The 26169-nt window shown below is 35.9% G+C and overlaps 1 protein-coding gene across 3 annotated transcripts in view; it reads right to left on the bottom strand.

Annotated features, from left to right (window-relative positions):
• LOC110997415 (protein outspread) overlaps positions 1-26169 on the bottom strand; it is a 220842-nt gene that overhangs the window by 109462 nt on the left and 85211 nt on the right. For all 3 annotated transcript variants that reach the window (XM_022265571.2, XM_022265573.2, XM_022265572.2), the window contains exon 2: positions 5255-5335. In XM_022265571.2, the coding sequence (XP_022121263.2) occupies positions 5255-5335 (81 nt within the window). The remainder of the gene's footprint in view (positions 1-5254; positions 5336-26169) is intronic.

Genomic DNA, 26169 nt, shown 5'->3' with positions numbered 1-26169 from the left:
GCGTGGCCGGCAGATGAGGTAAAAAGAGCCAGAAAGACTTACAGCGAGGTGAAATACGAGGATTATTTACACATTAAAAATAGCATGAGCCAATAGTCCAAATGGAATATGGGAAATTATTTTATTCTTTTCTAATAAAAAAAGTGCATTTCAAAGCAATAATCATTCTGGATTCGAAGCGACAGGTAATCAGTATTCAATTTCCTCATATCTATATTATTTTTAAAAATAAATTATCAGTGCGATAATCTTAAGAATGACATTTTAATTAAATCCCTTGCATTTATCTTTTATCGTAATGCGTGAGATTAGTTATCATTATCTACAAAAGACTCTAAAGTTATGTTAGTTCTATAAAAACATTTTTAATTGTTTTAAAGCGAAAGAAAAGATGACATAGATTATTTGATAGCCAGTAGGTTCCTGGTTGATTATAGCGGAAATAAAAATCATTAATAAGGGACATTATTTATATTTTACATTAAGAGTTTTCAGGGTATTTGTTATATATGTACTATTTAATGCTTATAATAATAATAATAAATAAATTATTATTATTATAAGCATTAAATAGTACTTAGAATATTCTAGAAAATTTCATATGATATTTCAGTTCATTGTGCTTTATTTACATAAAACTTGTTCAAATTAGAAGCAAAATACACTTCTGTTTTATTTTACATTGCCTATATACATGTAAAGTTCTTATGTTTTCTTCTTGAATCAATAAAAAAACCCAAAGCGATCTAGCATCTGAGTTCCTTCATGAGAACTCAGAACAATATCTAATTATAAGTTATATTATAATATATCAAGTCCAAACTTCTTAACTGCATACTTAAGTTAATTTGAATGAAAATTTGTTTATAATGATAAAAGGTAATGAACCTAGGTTGGTAAATCACGAATGCCTATTCGATAAATCTAAATTCCATAGGCTAGGAGTATACTTAGCGATTTTAGATCACAAATCAAATCATTTATTATTTTTAAATAAAACTTAATAAGGGGCATTGTGCCAGATAGTAAAAACAGGTAAAACGTAATCGGAAGAATATATTATTGTAGATTTTTATTCCGTCTTCCAATGGCTTAGAATTTGTATTCTGTGGTGCTAAGAGATAATGTAGCAATATATTGGTGAAATTATTATTGAAATCGCTCCAGTAGTTTGTGTGTCTCATTGTAACAAGATACATCTTCATCTTTATATATATGTGTATATATGTGTATAGGTAGTATTAAAATATTCACTTAGCGAGCTCGTTTTATATTTAATAACATAAATTGGATAATTAAAAAAAATATCACATATTTGAAACAATATTTTCTTTTTTTACGTTGCTTTTACAGTTGTGAAAATCTTAAAATATTTAAGTTGGATCTAATTAAGATTTAAGTATCATTTCAATATTTGCTTATTAGAAATCCTATGTGTTGCGTAGTATAACCCTTAACGTTTAACATTTCAAGCGATATTTATCAGCTAACAAGTTCTAAATTGTAATAATACAAGACAATACCTCGATCGAGCTGATTATGAATACTTAAGGTTAAATTAGATAACATTTAAAATCTTAATGTTACTTAAACTACGGCTATTTATTTTGATTATAATAATTTCTTCTAATTTGGCACTTCATTAATCGCATTGCAAAAATAATAATTTTAATGTAAATTATTGTTAATATTAAAACTGCGTTTCTTAAATAGTAATAAATTGATTATGTAATGTTTATATCGTTATATTTAAGATACAGATATCTGATATTTAAATATAATAAAATATACGTACTTATTATACTCAACGAATAACTATCACCATACAGCCAGGAAATGTTGCCACATTTAATACACAACCATAGGGACTAAACTTTTTTTTTAAATTTTCTGTTTATTAACTTTAAAACCTTTAAAACCGGAAACATCAGAAAGTAAACTCTGCACGTCCTTAAGCGTTTAGAGATAAACGTACCTATATGACCTATGAAAATTGTTCCCGTTTCTCACTCACCCACAGACCCAATAACCCCTATGAATGGTGGGTGGCGACAACTCCGTCACGATTCACTCCACATTTTATTTCTGGTATGTGACATGGATTCTTGATCTTTTTGCTTATTTATAATACAATATGGAAATGATTACACGATTTACCCCAGTTTCTATGTGTGAAAGAGTTTTGATGTAAGTCACGAACAATTTAATACCTTATCAAAGTCACGCACAACGGACCTGCTAAGAGTCTAAGTGCGGAAAAGGAGTCTCTACATTCTACATTCTACCTTATCAAAGCTATTATGTTTTTAGACAAGTCGGCACTGAAACAGCATTTTAACCGTTTTAAAACTCGCTTTGAGTGTGATAACACTATTTATGTCTGTCATCACCTTGATCGCTATAAGTCTTCCACGGCCCGTTTCACATTTGGCATTTTCCTTTGCAAATTGTGGAATCGACTCCCGCTGGGGGGTCTTCCCTGAGAGATACGACCTCTAACTGTTCAAAATTCGAGTGTACTCCTCCCTCAAATGCCGTCAACTCACCCACTAAAACTGGGTGTCTATGGGCTGCGATGACTGCCCTTTTTGAGCGTCCCGGCTCGTTTGTTTTATACATTTACATAGCTTCAAAACAAAAACATTTATTATTTGGTGCAGTAAAATAAAAACGTTTCCAATTGAAAATAAAGAAATAGTGTACTTACAGTACAATATATGAAAAGTATTTAAATATAGAATGCTCCTTGCATTTGCAACAAAGAAAAATCATGATCTGAGATTGTGTATAACAATTTTCCGAATACTGCCTGGGCCGTCACAGGGACGGCATACACAGTTCTGCAATATTTTTTGTAACTCCCAGACATGAAATAAACGAAAAGTAAGCCGTGAGTGTTGCACGAGGCAAACAATTCAACCCAGCAAACAAACCCAAAAAGGAAAAAAACATCCCCTGTTCCCGAAGACCGAATTGATAAAGTCCTGCAATTGTTGTGATTAATAATTCAAGTTAAATTCGCGCCTGAGGTCTTTTTTGACACTTTTTGGCGCCGTATCGACCCCCGTCGGGCTTTATCGCGATCGAGCAGTTTTGATATAGACTGAGAGATGGGATATTGAATTCAACATCAATGTAATATTTCGACTTTTATTAAAAATACATATGAGACAAGAACATCGTTGTTGTGTTATAACTAATTTAAGAAGAAACGTACAAAATATTATATTTTTGTAAAATATTTAAATTTCAGCGAAATATTGCATATGTTAATAATTCGTGGCAATAGATGGCGTTGACAGGCTAAATGATGTTTAATGTTGCCAAGATTTCAATAAACTCTAATCTTAACGCCAAGTTATCTGTCAAGTTGAAGTGGGAGACCATGATTGCTGAAAAGCACTCGAAACGTCGAATAATGTAAATAATGTAATAAATTCGCTGTTGTATTCGTTTAGTAGTACTATCGTCCAACCGGAGACAATGTTAAATAATTATCTTTAGAATAATATTTTATGTAGGCAAAAATGCCCACGCCAGTTCTATTCAAATATGATTCGTAAAATAGTTCTTTGCGGTTTCTTTGTCAACACTTCTTGAACATGCTTTTCCCACTTAATAAAGGTCGTATTTCATGGATATAACTTATTGTTAGACCTTACTGTTTTAATCATACCTTAAGACATTGTTCCTAAACAGAAGAAAATTACCGAAAGAAGTATGAAATATTCATAATTTATTTTATTCAAAATAAGAACTAGAACTAATTGCCAAGTACTCACAAATCGGAAAGGTTGTGGAACTCTTAAAAAACCTATAAGAGTCAAGTGAATTGACTTTTGATAGCTGATTTTATGAGTTTAAAGACCTTAAAGTGCAATATTACCTTATCGAAGTTTTATCATTTTAAAAATATTGACAATAGTTTTAATGAAATAAGTAAAATTATGTGTGATTGCAAAAAGGCGAAAGTTTTCCGTAATTGTGATAAAATTCAATGTTATCATTATAAATTATGATAAAATGACGTCTTGAACTAAATTCGCAAAAAGAATGCATTATTTCGCTACTTTATTATTAATTTTTTATCAGATAATATTACGATAAGTGGCTGCGTGACACTTTCATTTTCGTAATTGGATTTTAAATTCGATTAAAATTATTATTTTCCTGTCAATGAAATTTATAAATAAGGAGTTATTATAGAAGACTCTGAGTAAGGATCAGAGAACGCAATATCACTACCATAAGACATAATTAATTACGTTTTTGACATATGGCAGTCATCATAGTCGACTTCGATCTATGAATCGATTTTCCTGGGGTAACAAGGGTCGAGAATTACCTTCAGACATCCCAGCCTTAGCCATAGTTATTGTTTTTTTTTTAATCTACGGAAATAGAGTTTGTGTGCCTACAAGCATTTCTCATTATCCTCAATTTTTTTTTATTGTATACCAATCTCGTCCATGTCTTAGTCTTTCTAGCCATTTCCATGATTTCATCGGGCCGCCTTTTAAATTTCCTATCTCTATTTCTTTTAAGGATGTCCAAAATTTACGAAGCACGAAGTTTCGTTACATGGTTCCTGATCATGTCAGATTTCCTGCTAAAGGTCATTTCAAAAGTTATTCTTGAAATTGGCAATTCATTCAATGTTTGTTTTTCATATCTCAAAGTAAAAAGGCGAGTTAGATTTCGAGGAAGGCTAATACAAAATTATCTTTTGTTTCGTTGAATCAGACATATTTATTATCGACGATAATGTTTTTGTTTTATACTTTTTTGCTTAAGACAGTACCTAAAATTGTTACCTGCTTCCCCTCAACAATAAACGTGACGGAATCAAGTATCAACGTTCATTAGGGGTACTGTAGGAATCTAATGGTGATTTTTTTGCTAATTTTACTAGTACCATTAGAGCCTTAAAAATCAACAAAATTTAAATATTCAATAAATAAATCTACCGCATTTGCGACTGGGAGCTTACCTTTTTTAAGCTATTATTAGAATTATGTGTGTAAATTTATTTATACCTACATACGATACACAAAATTTTTGGTCAAATTTTGCTATATTCCCACTTTTGACGCAACAATATTCACATATCCGAATAAAAATTTGTCAATGAGACAAATGAAATGTCACTCCAAACGTGGTTATGTGATAAAAAATACACAACATTTTTATATTATTTCTTTCATAAGTCGTGAAAGATTTTGCTGTGAACATATAATATATAATATATACAAACCTTTGTCCTGTAAAGCGGATTGGAGAAGTCCCAGCCCGGCGCGACGAAGAGGTACCCGCATTTTGATATCTTTCGACTTGCCTGAAACAAGACAATTTTATATTAAACAGTGTTAATGAGTATGGTAACTAAATTCTTCTATTACACAGTTTTTAGTACAAAAAAATCGTCAAGCACAGTCGAGTGACACTGGTACAGAACCAAAATTCGACAATCCTTCGAAGTATATTTTTATATTGGTATCATTCACATTATTAAGTTCCGGTCATTTAGCTCGTAAAAGGTTGTAAACTTCGCAAGCTAATAAAGAATTAACAAAACATCAACAATACTGGCTGTTTAATAATTAAGTTCATTGTCAATTGCAAAATCGTGTCCAACCTGTTTTATTAATTCTTTGACCTAACACATGAAAGGTCAAATTATTCGTTTTTATCAGGTGTTTTTGGTTATCAATGCAAATTACCGTATATTTACGATTATGGATTTCTTGTTATTTGTCCCCAATACGACATGCGATTGTTTCAATCATATTTTTTTATAAATATGTGTGTACCAGTAACAATATTATAATTGTTCAAGAATCTTCTTTTTGAGCATTTCTCATTTCTCATTCATTAACCCTATTTAAGCATATAGCATTTAAGTTTAGTATTGTATATTCTAGTGTAACATGTTACTATTTTTGTTAATTTAGTAAGGCATTTCTTTTACTTTACCCTTAGTAGGGTTTTCTTTCATTTTTCCATGCTTGGGTTGCCTGGAAGAAATATATATTGAATTTTTTTAATGCATATTTGACTTTTGACGTGTCATTTGAATTAAACATAGTATATAACAAACCAGTTGTATACAAAGATCGTAGATACAGCATCCATCACAAACGGTAACTGTACACTTTTTGCGGACAGTACGTCGACACTGGCATGTCATTAAATAATGAGAGGGTTCAATGAACTGCCTATAGTAAACTTTGACCCGCAATTCTTGAACATCAATCATATATTTTAATATGTGACAGACTACAAATAAATATTGTGATATATTTGCTATAGAAATGAGAATCGTGGTTCTGTATTTTAGGAAAACTTTAAATAATATTTTGCCTTTTTGCGGCACAATATTATTTAAAGTTTTCCGGGACAAAATATCACATTCGCTTAGGAATTGACTAGAATTATCATGTTTCGCTGTTATTTTCATTGCTTCATACTTTCAGTGTCACAAACATCATTTGTCAATTGAAATGATTTTTTTATGATCGCAAAATATTTATGTAATTAAGCTATAATGATTTGGCGCGAAATCCTGTTACTCGGTGGTTAATACGCAGAATAGGATATAGATAAAGATAAAGATCTTAAAATTAAAGCCTTTTCATTGGTAAAATAAGTTTCTTAATCGGTTTAGTACATCAGAAGATATCCCCTCACAAACAGTTTCTTTTTAAAATATTAGTAGTGATGTGACAAATTTGGGGGATTATTCATAATGCCTTGTAGAGCTTTAGGAGCTGATTAGTCTAGTACTTAAAAATGGCTCATTGGTATATTAGCTAGCAGTTTATTTATTTATATTAGCAGTTTTGATAGCTAGGCTAGATCTCTGATCTCGGGTACGCAATCAGGAATTTCCCTAGACGTTTCCTTCAATAGTACCAGCGTTATAGAACAGTCAATGGCCAATGACAATATCAACAAATCCGTCGTTCTATAAAAAAAACTCATCATTATTATTTGGATACTACGTATTACCATTGATATATGTACATTGAAATTATTTAAATAACATAAATTGTTCATACATTCCACTCAATGTAACACAAAAAAACTACCCACCTCTATTAAAGTCAACCGGACAAAGATACCTCATAAACATTTCAAATTTGGAATTCCTGACTACCGTCTTACCATAGAGCACGAGAGCTTAACGCTAAATCTGGGAGTTATTTCCCTAACAATCGTAAATTCACTGTGGACAGGCGTAAAACCGTCCTGGGATTGGTGCGGTTTGGTTATTTATTTATGCTTGGTCTAAGTTATTAGAGATGGCTTTTTAATTAGAAAATTACTCCATAACATTAAATTATTAGGGATTTAAATAATTAAAGCACTTCAACTATAGTGATAGCTACTCATAAACAGTGACACACTAGTTTGTAAGATAATTCGATTTTACAAAATATAATTTCCTATATGTTTTTCATATACGAGTCACACTTATCAGTGGTATCATTTTTAGCGTGCGTATCCCTTAGGCAGGTTCTATGACAATCTGTGCACCAATGAACATTCATTGAATCAAAGAAACGATAAAAGTCTATTAGAAACAAATGATAACACGGTCATGCGCTCAGACATTAAAGATCTATCTAAGAATAGCGCTGATTCTATCGAATAGCCAGTCTATTTTCTTCTACGGCCGCTTGTAACTCAAACCACACGTCATAATGATATCCACCTCGCATTGACATAATTTATTCTCCCTAACTCCATATAAAGCTGTATTAAGATGACGTATCACTTCATCAATTATACCCTTTTGATTTACTGTTTTTATACATTGCTTCGTCTTTTGATGGAAATTAATAGCCGCTGCATTAACGCCTTCGAGATAATGCCTGTCCGGTCCGAAATCTTTTGAATAAATTACATTACAGATAAAAAACTTATATACAATGTTCTTATGACAATTCGGGATCCTTATTTGCCGACCGATTTTGAATAAGCATTTAAAATATAAATAAAAAATGATTTCTAATGTGAATTCTACATATATCCGAGGTCTTTTTATGTGTAATAAATTAGGATAATTTCAAATGATATATTAATTAGGATATATAATTAATATATCATTTGAAATATTCTTAAAGGTTTTGTAAAGACACAAAAAAGTTATTAATAGTTTTAATTTGCTTCGTTGAATGATGCAAACAAAATATAAAACATTTATTTTAAGTGCCTTTAAAATAAATGTTTTATATTTTTTATATATTTAAAAACGAATTATTAATAAGGTAGCTTATCGTACACACGCTAGTCCCTAGATACATCTCGGGCAACCATAACCTACACAAATTTTTGTACATGTAATATATAAAAATATATATATTTATACTTTTATTAAGCAAGCGTCCTCTCATTTACTATATTATGTATCTACCATAGGTATATTTCGACTAAAGCCTGTCACTTTTGGCTTTGAAATAACTAAATCAGCATAGAAGTCATAGCAGAGTTGGTTTTTAAGAAATGCGGTGTATGAAACAGATCAAAGGCAATTGCCAAATACGCAAAACTATCAAAAATTACCGGCGAAGACGTCAAAGATATCATCTAAAAATCAAAGGAGTCGGACGGCGAAGATAAATCGATCAAAACCTTGATTACACGCATTACTTAATTCCGTAGGGATCTGACATTATATTATTAGATATGTACTTCACGCTTAAATTGCAATCACTTTCTTTTTTTTACATACCTTGCCTCATAAAGAACATTGGTCATAGATCTTTTTTCACACACATTCGATACTTTCGTATGAGTTGATTTCGCGAAAGTGTAAACTATGCGATTAAATATCGATTGAAGAGGCCGTGAGAACTGGAAGACTTGCACTTTCAACGGCGCATGCTATAACTAGGGCAACCATATTGTTCATAATTTTCAGGATATTTGACAATGGTAGAATAATTACGGTTTTTTAATTTAAACATTTAAATAACGATTTAGATGGAGAGATGAAACAGCAATGTTTTTTTTTAATTGAACTATGTTGCTCTATTTATGTACTTAGGATAAGAATCGGAGTCAAGCTCTGGCTCTAAACTCTGAATTTGTCTCCCAAATTTTTAAAACGGAATTAAGAGAGATTTTAGCACTAAGTATGACTTTCATATGTCAACAACAGATTTGAGAGAGACCTTCGTTAAGTCTCTATCTACGATCTCATAAATTAAAACTAGAATGTGTGTTGTGCTACAATTTGGGTGTTAACAGTATACTTAATGAATAGAAGTCAAAATGTATCATATCATTATTTTAATCCTTATCCGAGTGTCATCGAAATTATAAGCAAGTTTAGTGTGCGCGCCTTTAAGTCTGCGCACGAGTCACTAGATTAATTATTTGGCTAACATGCGAGGATTTGTGAAAGTCGGAGAAATGCTCCTACAATGAGTTACTGACAAGTGACACTTCGGCGCTATTTTATGATCCGATATCATTTTAATATTGACGTTTATTATATAACAAATATCCACAGATATTTATTTAATAAAAACCCATGAATAAAAAAATATGCTCAATAATAAAAGGAAAAGTGTTCATACAATTATGAGTTCAAAATTTTTGCAGCTTAAAGATTCAAGTCACGATCAATATACACTTCAGTAGATAAAAAAGTCAAAGAGAATAATGGGAAAATCAACAAAGTGTCACTTTCACATTGAGAGAACAACAAAGCGATGTCAAGTTTGAAGAACCATAACAATAGTGTAAATATCGATTGAATCACGACTTTTGTTAATGAATTTTCGCACTATTGACATTGGAATAATAGATCTATTAATTTGATATTACACAGCAATTAAATGCTCTAAATGGAAATGGAAAGTTTTTAAACTTCGCGTCATGAATCCCTTTAGTACATAGGAACAGCAGCTTTCTTTTTCCAAAATCTAATGTTTTTATTCAATCTAACAGTTAAATACATTTTATCTGGCAGCAGGATAGTGGTTTCGGCATGCGACTCTCAACCCTGAGGTTGCAGCTTCGTTCCCCGGCTGTGCATCAATGGACTTTCTGTCAATGTGCGCATTTAACATTCGCTCGAACGGTGAAGAAAATGATCGCCGGATTTTTCTCTCGGCCTACACCATCTGTCTTCTTTGTCGATGAGTAGGAATGCCTTTAGATTTTGAATCTTTAATGAATGACGTGGAATGAGTCATCAATCTTATGTTTCATAATAAACATGTTTTTTTTACCGACTTGCCTTAGACCCAAAAAGTAAGTAAACGGTGTGGGGCAGGCACAGGAGGCTGATCACGTACTTGCTTATTAGATTGACAAATGATTATGAAACAGTAACGGAAATCTAAGGAGCGGACCTATTGAAAAATATTAAATACTAAATGTTTCTAGCCGTGTTTTGTTTATTTGTATTTCTACAGATTCTTAGTCGTGTTGCCAAGTGGTTACCGACGGGCAGAGCTCGTCACGGATTCGCTACCGGCGCAATTATCGCATCTAGACCACTCTCACTGAATCAAAAAGAGCAATGTAAAGAATCAGGTGCGCGCCCATTTCACTTTCCAAATACATGTGCTTGATGAATATAGGCTCAAAAATTATTAAATAAGGTTCACTTTACACTGGACGAAGCAAAGCGAACAATTATCAAGATCTGCACGGAACCCCCATAAAGATTAATAAGCCTTCATTCTAGTAATGTTTAAAAAATTAATAGTTTTGTAACTAGAATGGTTTTACGTGTTAATTTCGGGTGGATCATAAAATTTCTTAAACCTTTTTTTTTTTTTTTTTTTTTTTTTTTCGAGGTGGAAATGCATTTGCGCATCCCCTGCCCTAGGAAGTTGCAGGGGTATGTGGGACTCGACCCACACCAAAATCTCTGCTATTCAGAGACTGGGTGAACAATACCCACTAAAAACACCTCGACAAATACCTACAAAGCCGCGTTACAGAGGCTCCGGGGTCGCTATCGCATTCTACCGGGACCTCAACGGCATAATACACTCAAAAAGCTTCGGTGCAATACACTACATAGGAGGTAAGAGATGGGCATATCTTCTCCTATTTCCTCCCCGTCTTCTACCCCTAGGATTCGTCCTAAAGCGCTCCCTTTCTCGTTCTGCTGACTCCTTCTGTAGCATTACATGCTCACAGAAGGATACCACTGCATTCCATACCTCGTCACTGCCGAGCATTTTATTTACAACACAAGGTAAAGCAAGATTATAACCCACCACAGAACAAAGATTATGACGCAACTGAGACCACTGTGGACAATCCTCCAACGTATGCTCTGCAGTGTCATCATTTGCGCCACAGTCCAAGCAGCTAGTTGTTGGTTCCCGCTGCACTATGTCATGCAGGTACCGCCCAAAACATCCATGTCCTGTCATTACCTGCACAAGACGAAAGGTAAGGGTACCACTTTTTCTGTTTGCCCAGTCACTAAGTACTGGACGAATAGCCTCTACCGTTCTATGCCCTGCTATTGGATCAGCTAAGTTTTGGTACCACTTCTGCATTGTAGCTGTTCGCGCCAATCGTCTCAGATCCTCAACTTCCCCAACACCAGTGTAAACACCTTCAGCCCTCAGCTCCATCCGGTAATGGTACACAGCAGTGAGAACCTCAGCCTCTAACTCCCAAGGTGGAGTGCCAGCTAATACACAAGCAGCGGTGAAAGACACTGTTCGGTAACAACGAATAATTCTTCTTGCCATAACTCTTTGCGGTCTCCTAAGAAGGATTTTATTGTTCAAAGTAAGGGAGTCTTGCCACACTGGGGCTCCGTAAAGTGCCATGCTAGAAATGACCCCACAGTACAGCCTCCGACACCGTTCGTCAGGTCCTCCTATATTCGGAAGCAGACGACTCAGTGCCCCTGCTGCACCAACCAGTCTCGAACCAAGGGCCTTAAAATGATCCTCAAACTTCCACCTACCATCAAGAATGAGCCCTAAATATTTCATATTACGACCCACCGACACTCTAACTTGATTAACAATAATTGATGCCCTTTTAGGTGGGCCACCTCTTGGCCCGTGAAATAAAAGCGCGTTAGTCTTTTCAAGAGCAACCTTAAGTCCTAGTAGGCCAATCCTATCAACTACTAATGAAGTCCCAACTTCTACTAGACGTACCACTTCCTGGAAGTCTCTGCCTTGCGCTACAATAAGAGTATCGTCTGCATAGCAAATCATTTTTAACTTAGGTAGCAACGTACCCCTAAGCACCCAATCGTATCCCATGTTCCACAGAAGAGGGCCCAATACTGAGCCCTGAGGAACCCCGCATTTCATTGGCCACCGAATCAGCTGTCCTAAATCATTTACATACAGAATCTTACGATCTTCTAAATAACTTCTAACAAGATTCTGAAGATAGAGGGGCACCCTATAGAAACGCCTCCATTATGACTGTAAACGGCAAGCTATTAAAAGCATTGGAAATATCCAGAGAAACTGCCAGGGCCTTCCCTCCACTACGGACAGCCTCCATAGTAAAATCTTTCAAAGCGCCAATGGCTTCTATTGTTGACCGTCCAACTCTAAATCCATACTGAGCGTCTGCTAAGTCTGGACCAACTCCAGATATATGTTGACTTAGGCGCAAAACTATTATCCTTTCTAACAGTTTACCCACCTCATTTAGTAAAACTATTGGCCGATATGCTGAAGAAATGTCTTGCGGACGGCCAGGCTTGCGCAATAAACATAGACGGCCCTCCTTCCATAGTTGCGGAAATTGTCCAGTAAGAAAACAAGCATTAAATGCTTCCCGCATTTCATCCTCTAGATATTCAACAGCAATTGCCAATACACGCCCGTGTATACCATCTGGACCTGGGGCTCTCCTACGTTTTTTTATACGATCGACTACATCTGAAAATTCCACATCACTAACCAAGGGAATATCTCCTTCTATTACTGGTCTCATATCAGATGTCATGCGAGGAGGAACTATGTTGGGGTCAGCGGGAAATAGCTCAGATACAATTCTGGCAACAAAGTCTAAACGGAGTGTCTCAGTTAGTGGAGGACCTCCTGTCTGCAATTTATTTCGTACAAGACGGTATGGCCGCCCCCAAGGATCCCGATTGAGACTTTCAAGAAATTCATTATGTGCTCTATCCTTAGCCTGACTAATAGCTAGTTGGAGAGCCTTCTTATGTTCTACAAATTGAGAGTGAAGTCGTTGCTCTTCAGTAGAATCACGCAAATGTCTACGGCGATTGCGGAGATATGCTCTCCTAGCACTGTTGCACACTTGACGTAAGTGGGCAATATTCTCGTTCCACCAATGAACCATTTTACGCGGTGGCTGGCGCCTCCATTTTGACATGGCGGCGTTAGAAATCGCTTTTGCCGCATGACGAAGATGACTAGCTGCTTCATTAACATCCGTAGGCCGAATAGCAGGCGAACACCAGGCTTGTACAATTGCCGCCTCTTCTGCTAGATCCTTATTTAGACTGCTCAGAACCCATCGTGGGAAGACCTGTCTATTTACATCCGATTCATATATCTGGGATTTAAAAATATTGAACCTAATATAGCGATGGTCCGAGAGAGTCTCTATATCTTCCACAACCCTCCAATTTTGCACAGAGGATCCTATACTTGGTGAAGCAAATGTTAAATCGACCAAGGATTGCCCTTGCGACCGTACGCAAGTTGGAATGTTCCCTCTATTAAGCAGAAAAAGTCCCAATTCTATATACCATTCTTCTACAGCCTTACCTCTATCATTAGTAAGAGTATCACCCCATGTTTGAGATCGGGCATTAAAATCGCCTAATACTATCACTGGCAATTGTGCTCGTTGAATTGGGAGACATAAGTTGTCAAGAAAAGTAAGAAACTCTGATAGTTCTCTATTAGGAGAGAAATACACTGCAACTATTAAGAGGCTGTTCCACTCAGCCACTACATAACCAATTCCCTGATCTTTTAAAATAAGAGGATATCCACCAGGACGAGCAATTATACTGACGAGGCCAGTCAAATCTTCTAACCAATGAGATAGTGAAGGTACAAAATATGGCTCCGAGACAACAGTAATGTCGATATCCCATTCAGCCCTAGTCTGTAGGAGAAGGTCCTGTGCCCTAGCGCAGTGGTTTATATTCGCCTGAAGAAAGTTTATATTTGCCCTATTAACCATTATTGAGACATAATATCATCCTCCCGAGGCAAAGCCTGATTTACAGTGCTGAGCCCTCTAGCCAAAAGCGCCATCTTTGCCTTCACAACCGGAGGATTACATTTTCTTCCCCTCATTATGTGGTCCGCTGGTTTACCAGCATCGCCACAGACAGCACAGTGCGCTATAGCAGCTGTACATGTTGCAGAGTGATGTCCATTCTTTCCACATCTAAAACATAAAGTGCTACGATCTACACCTGACGGACATTTCACACTAATATGGCCTAAACCAAGACATTTATAGCATCGTAGAGGGCCATCTTCTACCACCTGAATGTGAGCTGAACTCCAACCTACAAGCAATCTACCTTCAGTAACTTTTTTTGCCGCAGTGACTGGGCATTGCACAAAAACTACATTGTTTCCACCTTGGCCCCTTACAAGAGTGCTCGCCTTAATCAAGTCCGCCTCACATTCACCCTTTGCAGCTATTGCTGCAATGACTTCTTGGACAGACACGGAATCATCCAGCCCCCCAATACGAAGAGCTGCACGCTTCACCGGCGTATCTACCCTCACATCTTCTGAAAGAACGCTGCGGAGTTTCTCAGCAAGTTGGTTAGCCTTTTCCGCACTTTGAGTTCCAGGTATCTCAATGATTCGGGCTCCTGTTGCAGTCTCTCTAATTCTGACTTCACTTACGCCTAATTCAGCTAATACGACATTGTCTCTAGCCTTCTTTAAGATACCCGCATATGTTACACCTTTATCTACTGCCTCCTGCTGCAATTTAATGACAACCGCAGCAGATCGCGGTGCAGAAAGTTTAACTTTTTTTGGGGCTTCCATCACCTTCGCCTTTGTCGTCTTATTTGAATTGTTCTGTGCTAGATAAGGGTTTTGCACAGTTGCAATGTCCGCAGGAGTAGTCGATATATCCATCTTACTTTTGCGCTTAGAATGCGCAACAACTGACGTCCAGGCACCATCTTGCTCCTGGGAGCAACTTGGAGTAGGGCAAAGACCCTCAAGCACCTGAACTGGATTACCAGTGACCCTTTTTTTAATAGACGGACCCAACTTCGAACCTGCATCAGGTAGCACATTGACGGATGACCCAACGGGTCTCTCTTGCTCTCTTTCTTTTGAAGCTGCAAGGGGTGGACGAATGACAGTTCTTGGTAATAACCGGTCCTCCATTCCCGCCAATTTGGCATCAATCATTGCTCCCACCGAGCGCATAACCCCACCTTGTATCTCATCTATTAGGGTCTTCATAAAATTTGGATCCTGTGAGGTGTTAGTTATGGAAGAAGAAAGAGCTGATCTTTCAGAGAACTCCCTGCGCAGTGACTTTAAAGATCCTTCCAGATCAGCCACATGAGATCGCAGTCGTTTATTATCGGCCTGCAGGCGGCGAGTCTCCTCTGCGACTGAACGAGACGTTAAACATTTCACTATCTCCTGCAGGTCTGCAGCCACCTTTTGCAGATCGTCAGAGTTAGTTTCAATAAGACTCCCTGGATTTTTAGCAAACTCCAGGAGCTTAGCTGTGCTTATCTCCGCTCTCTGTCGTATTTCTTCTGCTCCCAGAGATTCAATGTCTCCATCAAGAAGAAAATTCTGTTTAATCACAGACTTCTTTCCGACATCCTTGCGAAAGGTCTTACTTCGTAAGTGCCTCTCAAAAGCAACTTCCTCCGCTTCTTCCTTAGCCTCCTTTAATGCTTTCCTGGCCTTACCAATACCGACACAATGAGAACTCGTCTTTTTCTTCACAGTTTCCCTCCTTGAGACCGATTCTTCTGTCTCAGTATCGGAAGCAGATATACCGTCGACAGCCAGAGGAGACTTGAAGAAAGACCGTTTACGCGTCTTTGCCACCCCAGATATGCTTGATTCCGAGCTACAGTCATCCATTTTGAAATGACTAAAAACTAATTATCAAGCCAAAATATCATTACAAAAACAAAGGAGAAAAAGTAATAATAATCTCGGACAACAACAACAGACAGACAACGACACAAAAGACAACAAATATTAACTAATTACAAGACGAAAATAACGTCAAGTGGTTAGATAGTTTCACCAGATCTATAAGAATTAATTATTTGTACTTATAGTTATTAGGTTTACTATACAATAAGCTGTAAAAAGTCAAGTGACGTGTAGCAGTGGGGTATACTGGACTAAACTGGTTTTCAGGCTATATAAGCACGGCGCGCTGTATGGTCGGGCGCACTTCTTCGACGCTCGCACTAGATATAGGACGTTACTATTGTTGTTAAATTTGTGGTTATTCGTTGTGTAATTTAATTTGGTTATTTTTAGTAATTTTATTTGTTAATTTCTAACTTCAGTAGTGGGATTCGTTCTCATTTCTGATTAGTTTAAATTAACGCCCACGTGGTTTTATTTTAGTCAGTTTGAAACGCGAGTGTTATACGTTTAATAAAAATAATGGAGGGTAGGCGGTGAACACGTAAAAAAATGACGGTGTGCCCGTCTCTGGGCTTGAAGAAACGTTACAGTCGATATTAAACCGTCAACCGACGCAAGCGACTGAGCTATGTCCACCAGTGGTGTCACCACAACAGTGCTCAGCAACACCACCGCGAGGGGATCGGCCCTTTGCACCGACATGCGCAACACCATCGGATTTGCTGCTTTCTTCCTTAAGTGACACTCGTTACCACCTGGTACTGACGGTTCGCACAATGGTACTGAGAACGCTCCGGTGCCAAGTTCAAGCAGCGCATGCGAGTCAAGCACTGATCTGGTACTTAATCAGGTGACCGACAAACTAGTAAGTGCGTTGAGCACAATTCTGGTAAGATCTAACTCCATTTATATTTCTAATTTTGATCCGTCTTTCAAATATTTCGATATATGGTGTGAGGAGGAAGACTGCGCGGTTGTCTAATTATTGGGATGACCGTGAGTGTGTATCTCTGATTGGATACTGTTTGAAAGTGGATGCTAAAGTGTGGCTAAATGAGTGGCTTAGTAATGATCATAGTTGAGAGAATTTAAATAGCTTTTTCCGTAGCGAGTAGACTTAGCAAATATTTTATTCGACGTAATGACAACAGACTCTGATAGTTATCTCACGTATTGCGTGTTGTACGAGGAATGAGTGAAGAGTTAATTGTCGCAGTAGTTATTTGGGGTATTAAGGACCCACAAGTTCGCGCCGCCGCGACTTGTGCTAATTTATCATCGGAAGGCTTAGTTAAATTCCTCTCATTATATACCAAGCCCCTAGAACCGCGCTCTATAATACAAAATCACGTTAAAAGGCCAAATTTTCGAGATAATTTCTGAAAACGAGATAATTTTCAGTCTAATATTAACTGTTCATGATTCATGTAGGGAAATTGGTCATATACAAATTTTGTGTCCTAAAAAAACTAAGTATGAAACCGCACCAGAGACTCAATCTACAAACAATTCAAGTTTAGAAAAAAGGCAGTTTTCTAATATCAAAATTATTTGCACATTTTGTAAGAAGGTAGGACATAAAACGGAGGACTGTTTTGTTCGACAGCGTTCCGAGTCGAGCGGTAGGCTAAATTAGTTATAGTTTACCGCCCTTATAAAATGTCGTATGATGAAAAATTACGCGTTAGAGATATCATAAAAGATGTGTTAAATCAATAAATAATTAGAGATAGAGATTTGTAAAGAAAAAAAGCGATTCAGATAGGCTTTGTGCCGACTTTAAACTTAAAACTCAAAGACACTTAAAATACCCGCTTCCGTTAATTGAGGACCATATTGTTTGGCTAGGTAAAGCTACCTATTATATTTACCTTGATATGGCTACTGGCTTTCACCAGATAAAATTAAATAAAAAACATCGACACCACTCCGAGATTCGTAACACCTGAGGGTCACTATGAGTACATAAAGATGCCATAAGAATTAGGTAATGCACAGGTTGTATATCAACGAATTATATCAAATACGTTACGATTTTACATAGATTCAGGCAGAGCCCTTGTGTGTTGTAATTGTGTATATGACGTATTATTACCTAGTAAAACAATAGAAGAGGGTTTAGGTACATTACATGATGTGTCAGAGATGGGGGTAAGGGTAAGGGACCCAGACAGGCTTTTCCATTAATTTAAAAAAAAAAATGTAACTTTCAGACTACGGAGATCGAGTATCTATGCCGAGTCATTAGCAATGGTCAAGATATGAAGACATCGTGCATTGCGAGGTTGACTCGCAAGGGTGTGCATTTCAATGGCGGCGATTTTGTATTTGTGCCAAGCTGTTGGTAAGCTAGACTCCTGTATGCGCGGACCATATGTGGTTTTAGCGACGTTGTCGCAGGACAGATATGAACTAAAATTAGTCGCTGGTTCTTATGGTAAAGCTGCCGCGGAATACATGTTGCCCTGGCGCGGGGAATGGACCCCTGATGTGTGTGCCGCATTCTTTGAGAGTAAGTAATTTTTACTTGCCTTTTCAAAACTTATGTATGTTGATAAATGTTTGTGAGAACTGTAATTTTATTAGGACTGCTTATCATATAGGTAGTACCTATTTTGGTAAAGACCTGCGGGAGTCTTGTGTGATAGTAATGGAGTCGCTCTTACTATCAATAGCAATGGATTCGCTCTTGCTTAGTGTGATGTACAGTAATGGAGTCGCTCTTACTGTTAAAGCAATGGAGTCGCTCTTGCTTAGTGTGATGTACAGTAATGGAGTCACTCTTACTGTTGATAGCAATGGAGACGCTCTTGCTATGTAAAAAAAAAAATGAACTAATGTTGTGTCGAGAGTAATGGATGCGCTCTTACTTTCGATGAAGTTATGTTAATTTAACGTTATAATAACAAAAATCATGTAATTTTTAGGTGGCGCTGATGATGACGATAGTCCTTCACCACAACCTCCGCACGTGATACAAGAGTCATCAGCAGGTCAAGTTTCAACATGCCAACCTGCCTATCATCACACGGGCGAGGACGCACCGTCGTCAGGAGAGGCCGAATAAGCTGTAAAAAGTCAAGTGACGTGTAGCAGTGGGGTATACTGGACTAAACTGGTTTTCAGGCTATATAAGCACGGCGCGCTGTATGGTCGGGCGCACTTCTTCGACGCTCGCACTAGATATAGGACGTTACTATTGTTGTTAAATTTGTGGTTATTCGTTGTGTAATTTAATTTGGTTATTTTTAGTAATTTTATTTGTTAATTTCTAACTATACATTAACGAATTTCATACACCAAATATATAAATTAAGAACTACGAATACTTCTAGACCTAATATCCAAAGACTGCGCAAATGAATCCAAAATTTCTTAAACCTGAGAACGGGAAAGGCGTGACATATTTTAAAACTACTGCATCGGTTTTGACGAAACTTGACCCTTAAACTACTTGAATAAATTTTTATAAATGTCGATAGAATTTTAGCTTTGGAGGAACTACATACAAACTGATCCCTTTTTGAAGTCAATTAAAAATAAAGCCGTCAATCGCAATTGGAATAGTACTTTCATTTCAATATTATTATTCGCACAAAAAGTGAATGAAAGCGTTCACAAAGCGTAAACGCAAATATTTTGTAAGGTTATCGTAGATCATAGATCTTGGCATTGTGCGCGCGCACCTAATGACAGACCATTTAGTTCATGTTTAGTATCGATTGAGCTGTCCGCATCAAATTTGACACATCATTACTTTATTTCATGTCGAAGTAGATCGTTTTGAAAGTGCTTGATTTATTTAGGCAGCGATGGTACTCGCACGGGGCTCTTGGTTTTTAGGTCATAACTTATGAGTTATAGCGAAGTTAAGTCCTTCCTGATATTGAAAAATAAGTTTGCTAAAGAGAATCAAATAGCTATTATAAGTATATAATTAAATCAAAGCAACTCAAAATTATTTATTCATTTGGATACGAGAATGTACACGTATGACCGTCAAAAAGAAATACATAAATGCTTCTAGTACATTTACTGCCAGTTCCAAAATCAAGGGCATAGAACAGAAGAGAACTGCCAATAAACTCTCCGCTACTCTTTAAACCCAACCCAACATCATCATTACATTACAAATGGGTTAATATTTCTTAATAAAATGAATTAATTTAAGGAATGACAGTAAACTACTAATTTTATTTACGAAAATAACCATATTCATATTATATACACAAAACTCAAATCAATGTGAACAATACAATTTATGTGCGAAGTATATCAATCAAAAAGTTAATACTACTGTCAAGGTAAATTGTCTTAATTTATTCTTAAGTTTGACATTCTAATTGTATTTTTTTTTATATATCACCTTGATGTTAACGTCTTTATCGGCGAATGCATTATGAATCGTATAGCACAATTTGTTTTATTGTTATATTTTTTTATAAGAATAAAAATATGTATATGAATAAAAATGTTAAGTAGGTACAATTCCAAGACAGTACAATTTTACTAAAGCTCTTGTGTGTTCGATTTATCTTTAAACCAAAAAAGAATACAACAATAAGCTAGATTGCTTATTGTTCATTACACGATTTGTTAATGATTTCTAAATTTTTCGTTATCTGTATAACGCCGAGTTAATTAACAACTATCAATAAATTTAATCAATTCCTTATCAATTGTTACAGACAAAGCTGCATTCCGATCGGTAAATGTTCAAGTTTACCTTCCAACTGAATTAGATCAGTTTAATGAGGCATAATTAATGTGACATTCATTTTACGCCTGGCAGTAGCCAGAGACAAACTAATATGTCAACCAATAACAGACAAAATGGTCTGTTGCCGCTCCGCCAAAGTCGAATGTATTAAAAAGATGAACGAATCGAGAATGTTTTTACTTTCTACAATGCGAATAGTCAAGTTACTCAGGCAAACATACATTTATAAATCATATTCTTACGTACAGTTTTTTTCATCAGTCTTCCTCCTGGAGTCGAGGATATATGCTTATTATTATTATTAGTTACAACTGCATGATCTAATGAAAGGGTTCTAACATTAACAATAGCTTAATTAATTAGATTTTCAACAAGCCGTTTTCCAGACGCCGACACGTGACCGACACCCACTTGACTTTCCACACACAATAGTTAGGAATCACTTTCTACGTCAATAGAAATCATCGGTGATTAATGTGCTTAAATATAAACCCTCTGACGTGGCGAGAAGGTTGCTTTTGGGTTATCTTAATTGTTATTGACAATTTCTTTAGTTTTTGTCAACCTGTTAGCACCGCCATTCAAACATCTCATGTTTCGAATTTAGTCAAGATTTACGACCTTAAATTCTGCCAGAAGTTTTGATGTACATAAATACTATATTCTGATCCTCGCTGATATATAAAAGATTGAACGAATAAGTTTTAAGCTAACAAGCGTTGTTTTAAGACCTTTTACAACGCGATAGGTACTCAATCACTAGTCCCAATGCCTAATACATTACTATTTGTGGGCCGTGTTTTGACCCACTCCATCCATGATAATCTATTAAAACGTCAGATGCAATCAGAGCTGGCATGAAAATCGACGGTGTGACACAGACTAATGTCTTACATTTTATCATTCAAAGGTTAGTCAGGTTGAGAGTTAAAATATTTGTATTAGTTACAGTTTATGGAGAGAAGGTTAACGATTACAAATCTATATAAAAGTACCTGATTTAATCGTAAGAAACACTCTTAACTAGCTCTTCACAGTTGAGTAGTTAAGAGTTAACTGCCACGTGTAATTGCTCTACATAAAAATCAAGTTACAAAACAATTCGCGCAAACGAGACCATTTCATAAAAATAACACAGTTCACAAGCGAAAATAAGAGTAATGTCTGTTACATAAGACGAAATGTAAAACGTGGGACACAAAGCAAATAGGTGTGACGGACCATGTTAGACAATGATTACTTTATAATCACAGACCTCCTGATTCTCACACGGTAATACAAATAGGAAAGGGAATCGGCAGGGATAAAAACGGATTATCTGTTGTAAAAAAGAATGTTGATTTTGATGAAGGAAGCAATCTTGCTTTTACTTTGTAAGGAAATTGTCATTCTAGATCGTGATGTTCGGTGATTGTGAAGAGACTGTATTTAAAAAAATATGTACATAATCTATGAAAATGTTTAAAATTTTTGTTTTGAAGGTAGGACATAATAATTTATTAATTAAAGTTTGTCGAAGGTCGTTACCTCATTGCTCTAAATAGACAGTGGAGCAGGCGGGAATTTTAATGGGGGCATCTTGCGAGGTGCGCAATTCTGCCGATGTATGCGTACCTTTTTTACCGAACAAATTGTTGTGGTTAGGGCTACTTAAACTTATCTTTTAGACGGAATTGTATTTATATTAACTTAAATGTTAGAAACATTATATTTTATAAACTGTTGTTGTGTAATTATTCTGTATGGGTGTCCTTGATTCCTTCACGGTATGAACAAGTATAAATTGCGTAATTAGATAATACAAACCTATTTCTGGTATACAATTACGATAATATTTACGGCAAAGATATATAGTGTAAGGCTGTCGTGGTATACATGAAATGACAGTGTTCAATACGAATCCAAAAATGTCGATTGGCAACCCTAACCTCGAAGTACCTTAAAATTACTAGGCAGTTATAATTTATAAATTACTATTTTATAAAAACTAACAGAGTGGTACGTGCCTTTGGCTATAAATATCTAAAGGACAAGATGCGTTTTCATGTTGATCGCGGTATGTACCTTATATGGACAAATATTTAATAATAATATCGATATACATCGACTTCTGTTAATTAGCTTAAATATAATAAAGTTTTATGAGGAACGCTTAAATTACTTAAATGAAACTTATAGGATACCTAAATACAGCTTTGATATTATGAAGCTCCGTTTGCTTGAATGTGCAGTAACAGATTCGAATTTAAATAAGTATTCTTGAATTGGATTAAAAAATGCATCGATGAAGACCGTATAATACAAAAGAGCGTACCAATTCTTAAAAGGCCGGCAACGCACTCGCGAACCACCTGGCATTGAAGGCCCATGTATCACTTAACATCAGATGCAGCCTCCATTCGAAAAAACCCGCTAAGATCGAATTACCGTTGATAAAGAATACGTTGCACATACGTACCGTAAATAAAGCGTACGTTTGATAAAGATTAAGCAGATGATCTTGTGCAACGAATCGTAGAAAACCCATATATATTATGTAAATTCCAATATTAGCTATAACTTTCACCTGAAGATGAGGCATTACGTAAAGTAATATATATTTATAGTTATCTATAAAACTAATTGGCGCGATAACCTTCCATGTTCAAACTTTTATACAATCTTTTCCCAGCAAAATTATAAATTAAAATCGTATAATACATATAACATTTACATAACATTGGTTTTTGAATATCATTTGTGCTATAATAAATCTAATACTTGTAAACCAATTTAATACACTCATATAAGTTTATATTCTGGTCTTTAATGTGAAATCGTTTTATAATCTCGATTTAGAACTTATATTTGTCAATATTTCAGCTTTAGCCCGTTTACAATTTAAAGCATAATCTATACTAATAACACATTTGTAAAAAAGCTTATTTTTCTCGGTGTGTAAACAATTTATAATATTTTTTTTATTTAGTTAAATCTAATAATATTAATAACAAATTTCTTGAATAATAATAGTAACACAAGAAATTTGTTTAAACCACGCTTTTAATTCGTTGTACGAGACTTTTAAAATCAGTGGCTACAACCTATATAGGTCTGGGTATCAGAGATCTATTTCAAGATACTCAATTAGGTGATCAGCCTGACACACGCCGTGAACTGTTTGGGTCTAAGGCAAGCCGGTTTCCTTACAATGTCTTCCTTGACCAGTCAAGCGAATGTTAAGCGCACACATAGAAAGAGAGTCCATGGTTGCACAGCCAGGGATAGCACCTATTTACACATGAGTCAACGGTGAATTTCGTGACTATAAATACGAAAGAAACAATTAGGTCAGGTTTCGGGAACAGACAGACGCAATGGCATGCGATCTATAAACACCTTCATGAGTGACGTGAGTAAAATTTTAACGCGCGGACGCATATTATTGAAGTGGTTTTGGCATTTTACTCCCGTTTGAAACCCGGCTTGCACATCACACGTTTAATTTATTTAAATATGTAGTGAGTCAATCTTTGGCAGTAAAAAATATTACCCGCCAGCGCTTAGCAGCATTTGAGATGTGGTGTTATTATCGCATGATTCTTATAGGCTGGATCCAGAAGGTCTCTAATGAGAAAATTCTTAATCGAGTTGGAATGTCGAAACAACTTATGCAGAAGGTTAAACAACAGAAAGCTTGAAAGGTTGATTAAACAACAAAACCCTGGGCCACGTATTGCGCGGTGACCGCTACCACCTTAATTTGTTAATTAACTAAAATGGGTAAAATCTAGGGTAAACGGCGTGTTGATAGAAGGTAGAAATAATGTTAGTAGTTAGGGAGTGGATATTGTGACTGCGGAAAAGTAGCTGCAACTGGCACAGGACAAGACACACATGACAAGACTGACGGCCAACCTCCAGTAATGGAAAGGCATCGAAAGAAGAGATCCTAAAATATACACTTTACTGTCACGGGCTTTAGTATTAATTCAGTCATAGCAAGAAACTCATAAGCAATCATTTTTCCAGATTTCATTGCCATTAATATGGACCTTAATTTCGGCAGTTTGACAGATTAAATATCTATAATACAGTAGAGTCAGTAGGCTTAAGTATGTAGTAGACTAAATCCTCTTCATGTAGTAACAGAAATTATTAAAAAAAAGGTATAACCTATATAATTGATGACACATTATTCATAGCACAGCAATGTGTCAAAACCACAAACTTAAAATGTATGTCGCATGCCAATCGTACTTATTTTTATGCGTTACGCACATTCTAAAATACATTGATAATTATCTGTGGATGGCACCAGTTAACCGAGACCTCTATAAGCAACAGACCATTAAGCGCGTCTCCATTCTTTAGGGAAATTTGGAGGTCTTTTATTTCAGTGGCGTTCGGGCACGTTCTATGGCGCCGTGTGTTCACGAAAAACAATGGTCATGAATACAATGGTGTATTTTGTGTAAAATATCATAACAAAGGGAAAGGGATACATTCATGTGCGTATTCAATGATATTTTTCCCTCTAGAACATGCAATTTATCAGCCATGCCTCCCTCGTCACAGGATCTAAGCCCTAAATGCCGGATTCCTTACGATATCTTCACATATTAACGCAAGGTTGGAGCACACTAAAAAACTATAGAAATAAAAACCGATTTTTTATGGACTGTTCTGAATAATTTTGTATATCTATATCGCATTGTTTACTAGCCCAATATCGGCGTATATAACAGTAGGAACTAATAATTTAGCCGATAGTGAAATTGCCCAATGTATGTTCCCTCTGTTGTCTTCCAGCAACTATTTTTTATACTAGACTATATATGTTAATATGTTTGTAACGAAATGGCTCAAAAAGTACTGGACTGATTTTAAGAATTCTTTCACTATTTGAATGCTACATTATCACTGAATAATATTTTAATTGCAAGCTACTAAAACTACAATAATGTTACCCAAGATGAAAACACTGCCTATAAAATATCTTTCATGTGCTGCGAAAACTATTGATGATAGAACAAAAAAAAATCCGCAATATTAAAGAACATATCAATATCTACAAAGATTATTTAAAAAATGTCTACCAGTGGGAATCCAGGACGGGCTACTAGTACTAGATATTTGAAGCGGAATATTTTGGGCACACCTCACCGATTTGAGCATGCCCATAAACCTATTCGGGCATGAACACATGCACTGGCCTACTCACTACTGTTCGGTTGCTCACCACGTTGTATATGAAAGCGTAGTTTTTATAACGGTTGTTGACATATAAATTTATTCTTGTGTATGAAGAATGGTAGTGTCAGTATTCATAGGCATTTGGACTATGTTATGTGGTTTGTGAACACATCTCTACTA

The sequence above is a fragment of the Pieris rapae genome, chromosome 11, assembly GCF_905147795.1.
Source record: "Pieris rapae chromosome 11, ilPieRapa1.1, whole genome shotgun sequence".
Lineage (NCBI taxonomy): Eukaryota > Metazoa > Arthropoda > Insecta > Lepidoptera > Pieridae > Pieris > Pieris rapae.
Note: the sequence above shows the minus strand (reverse complement) of the source record. Positions and strands in the feature narration are given on the sequence as shown.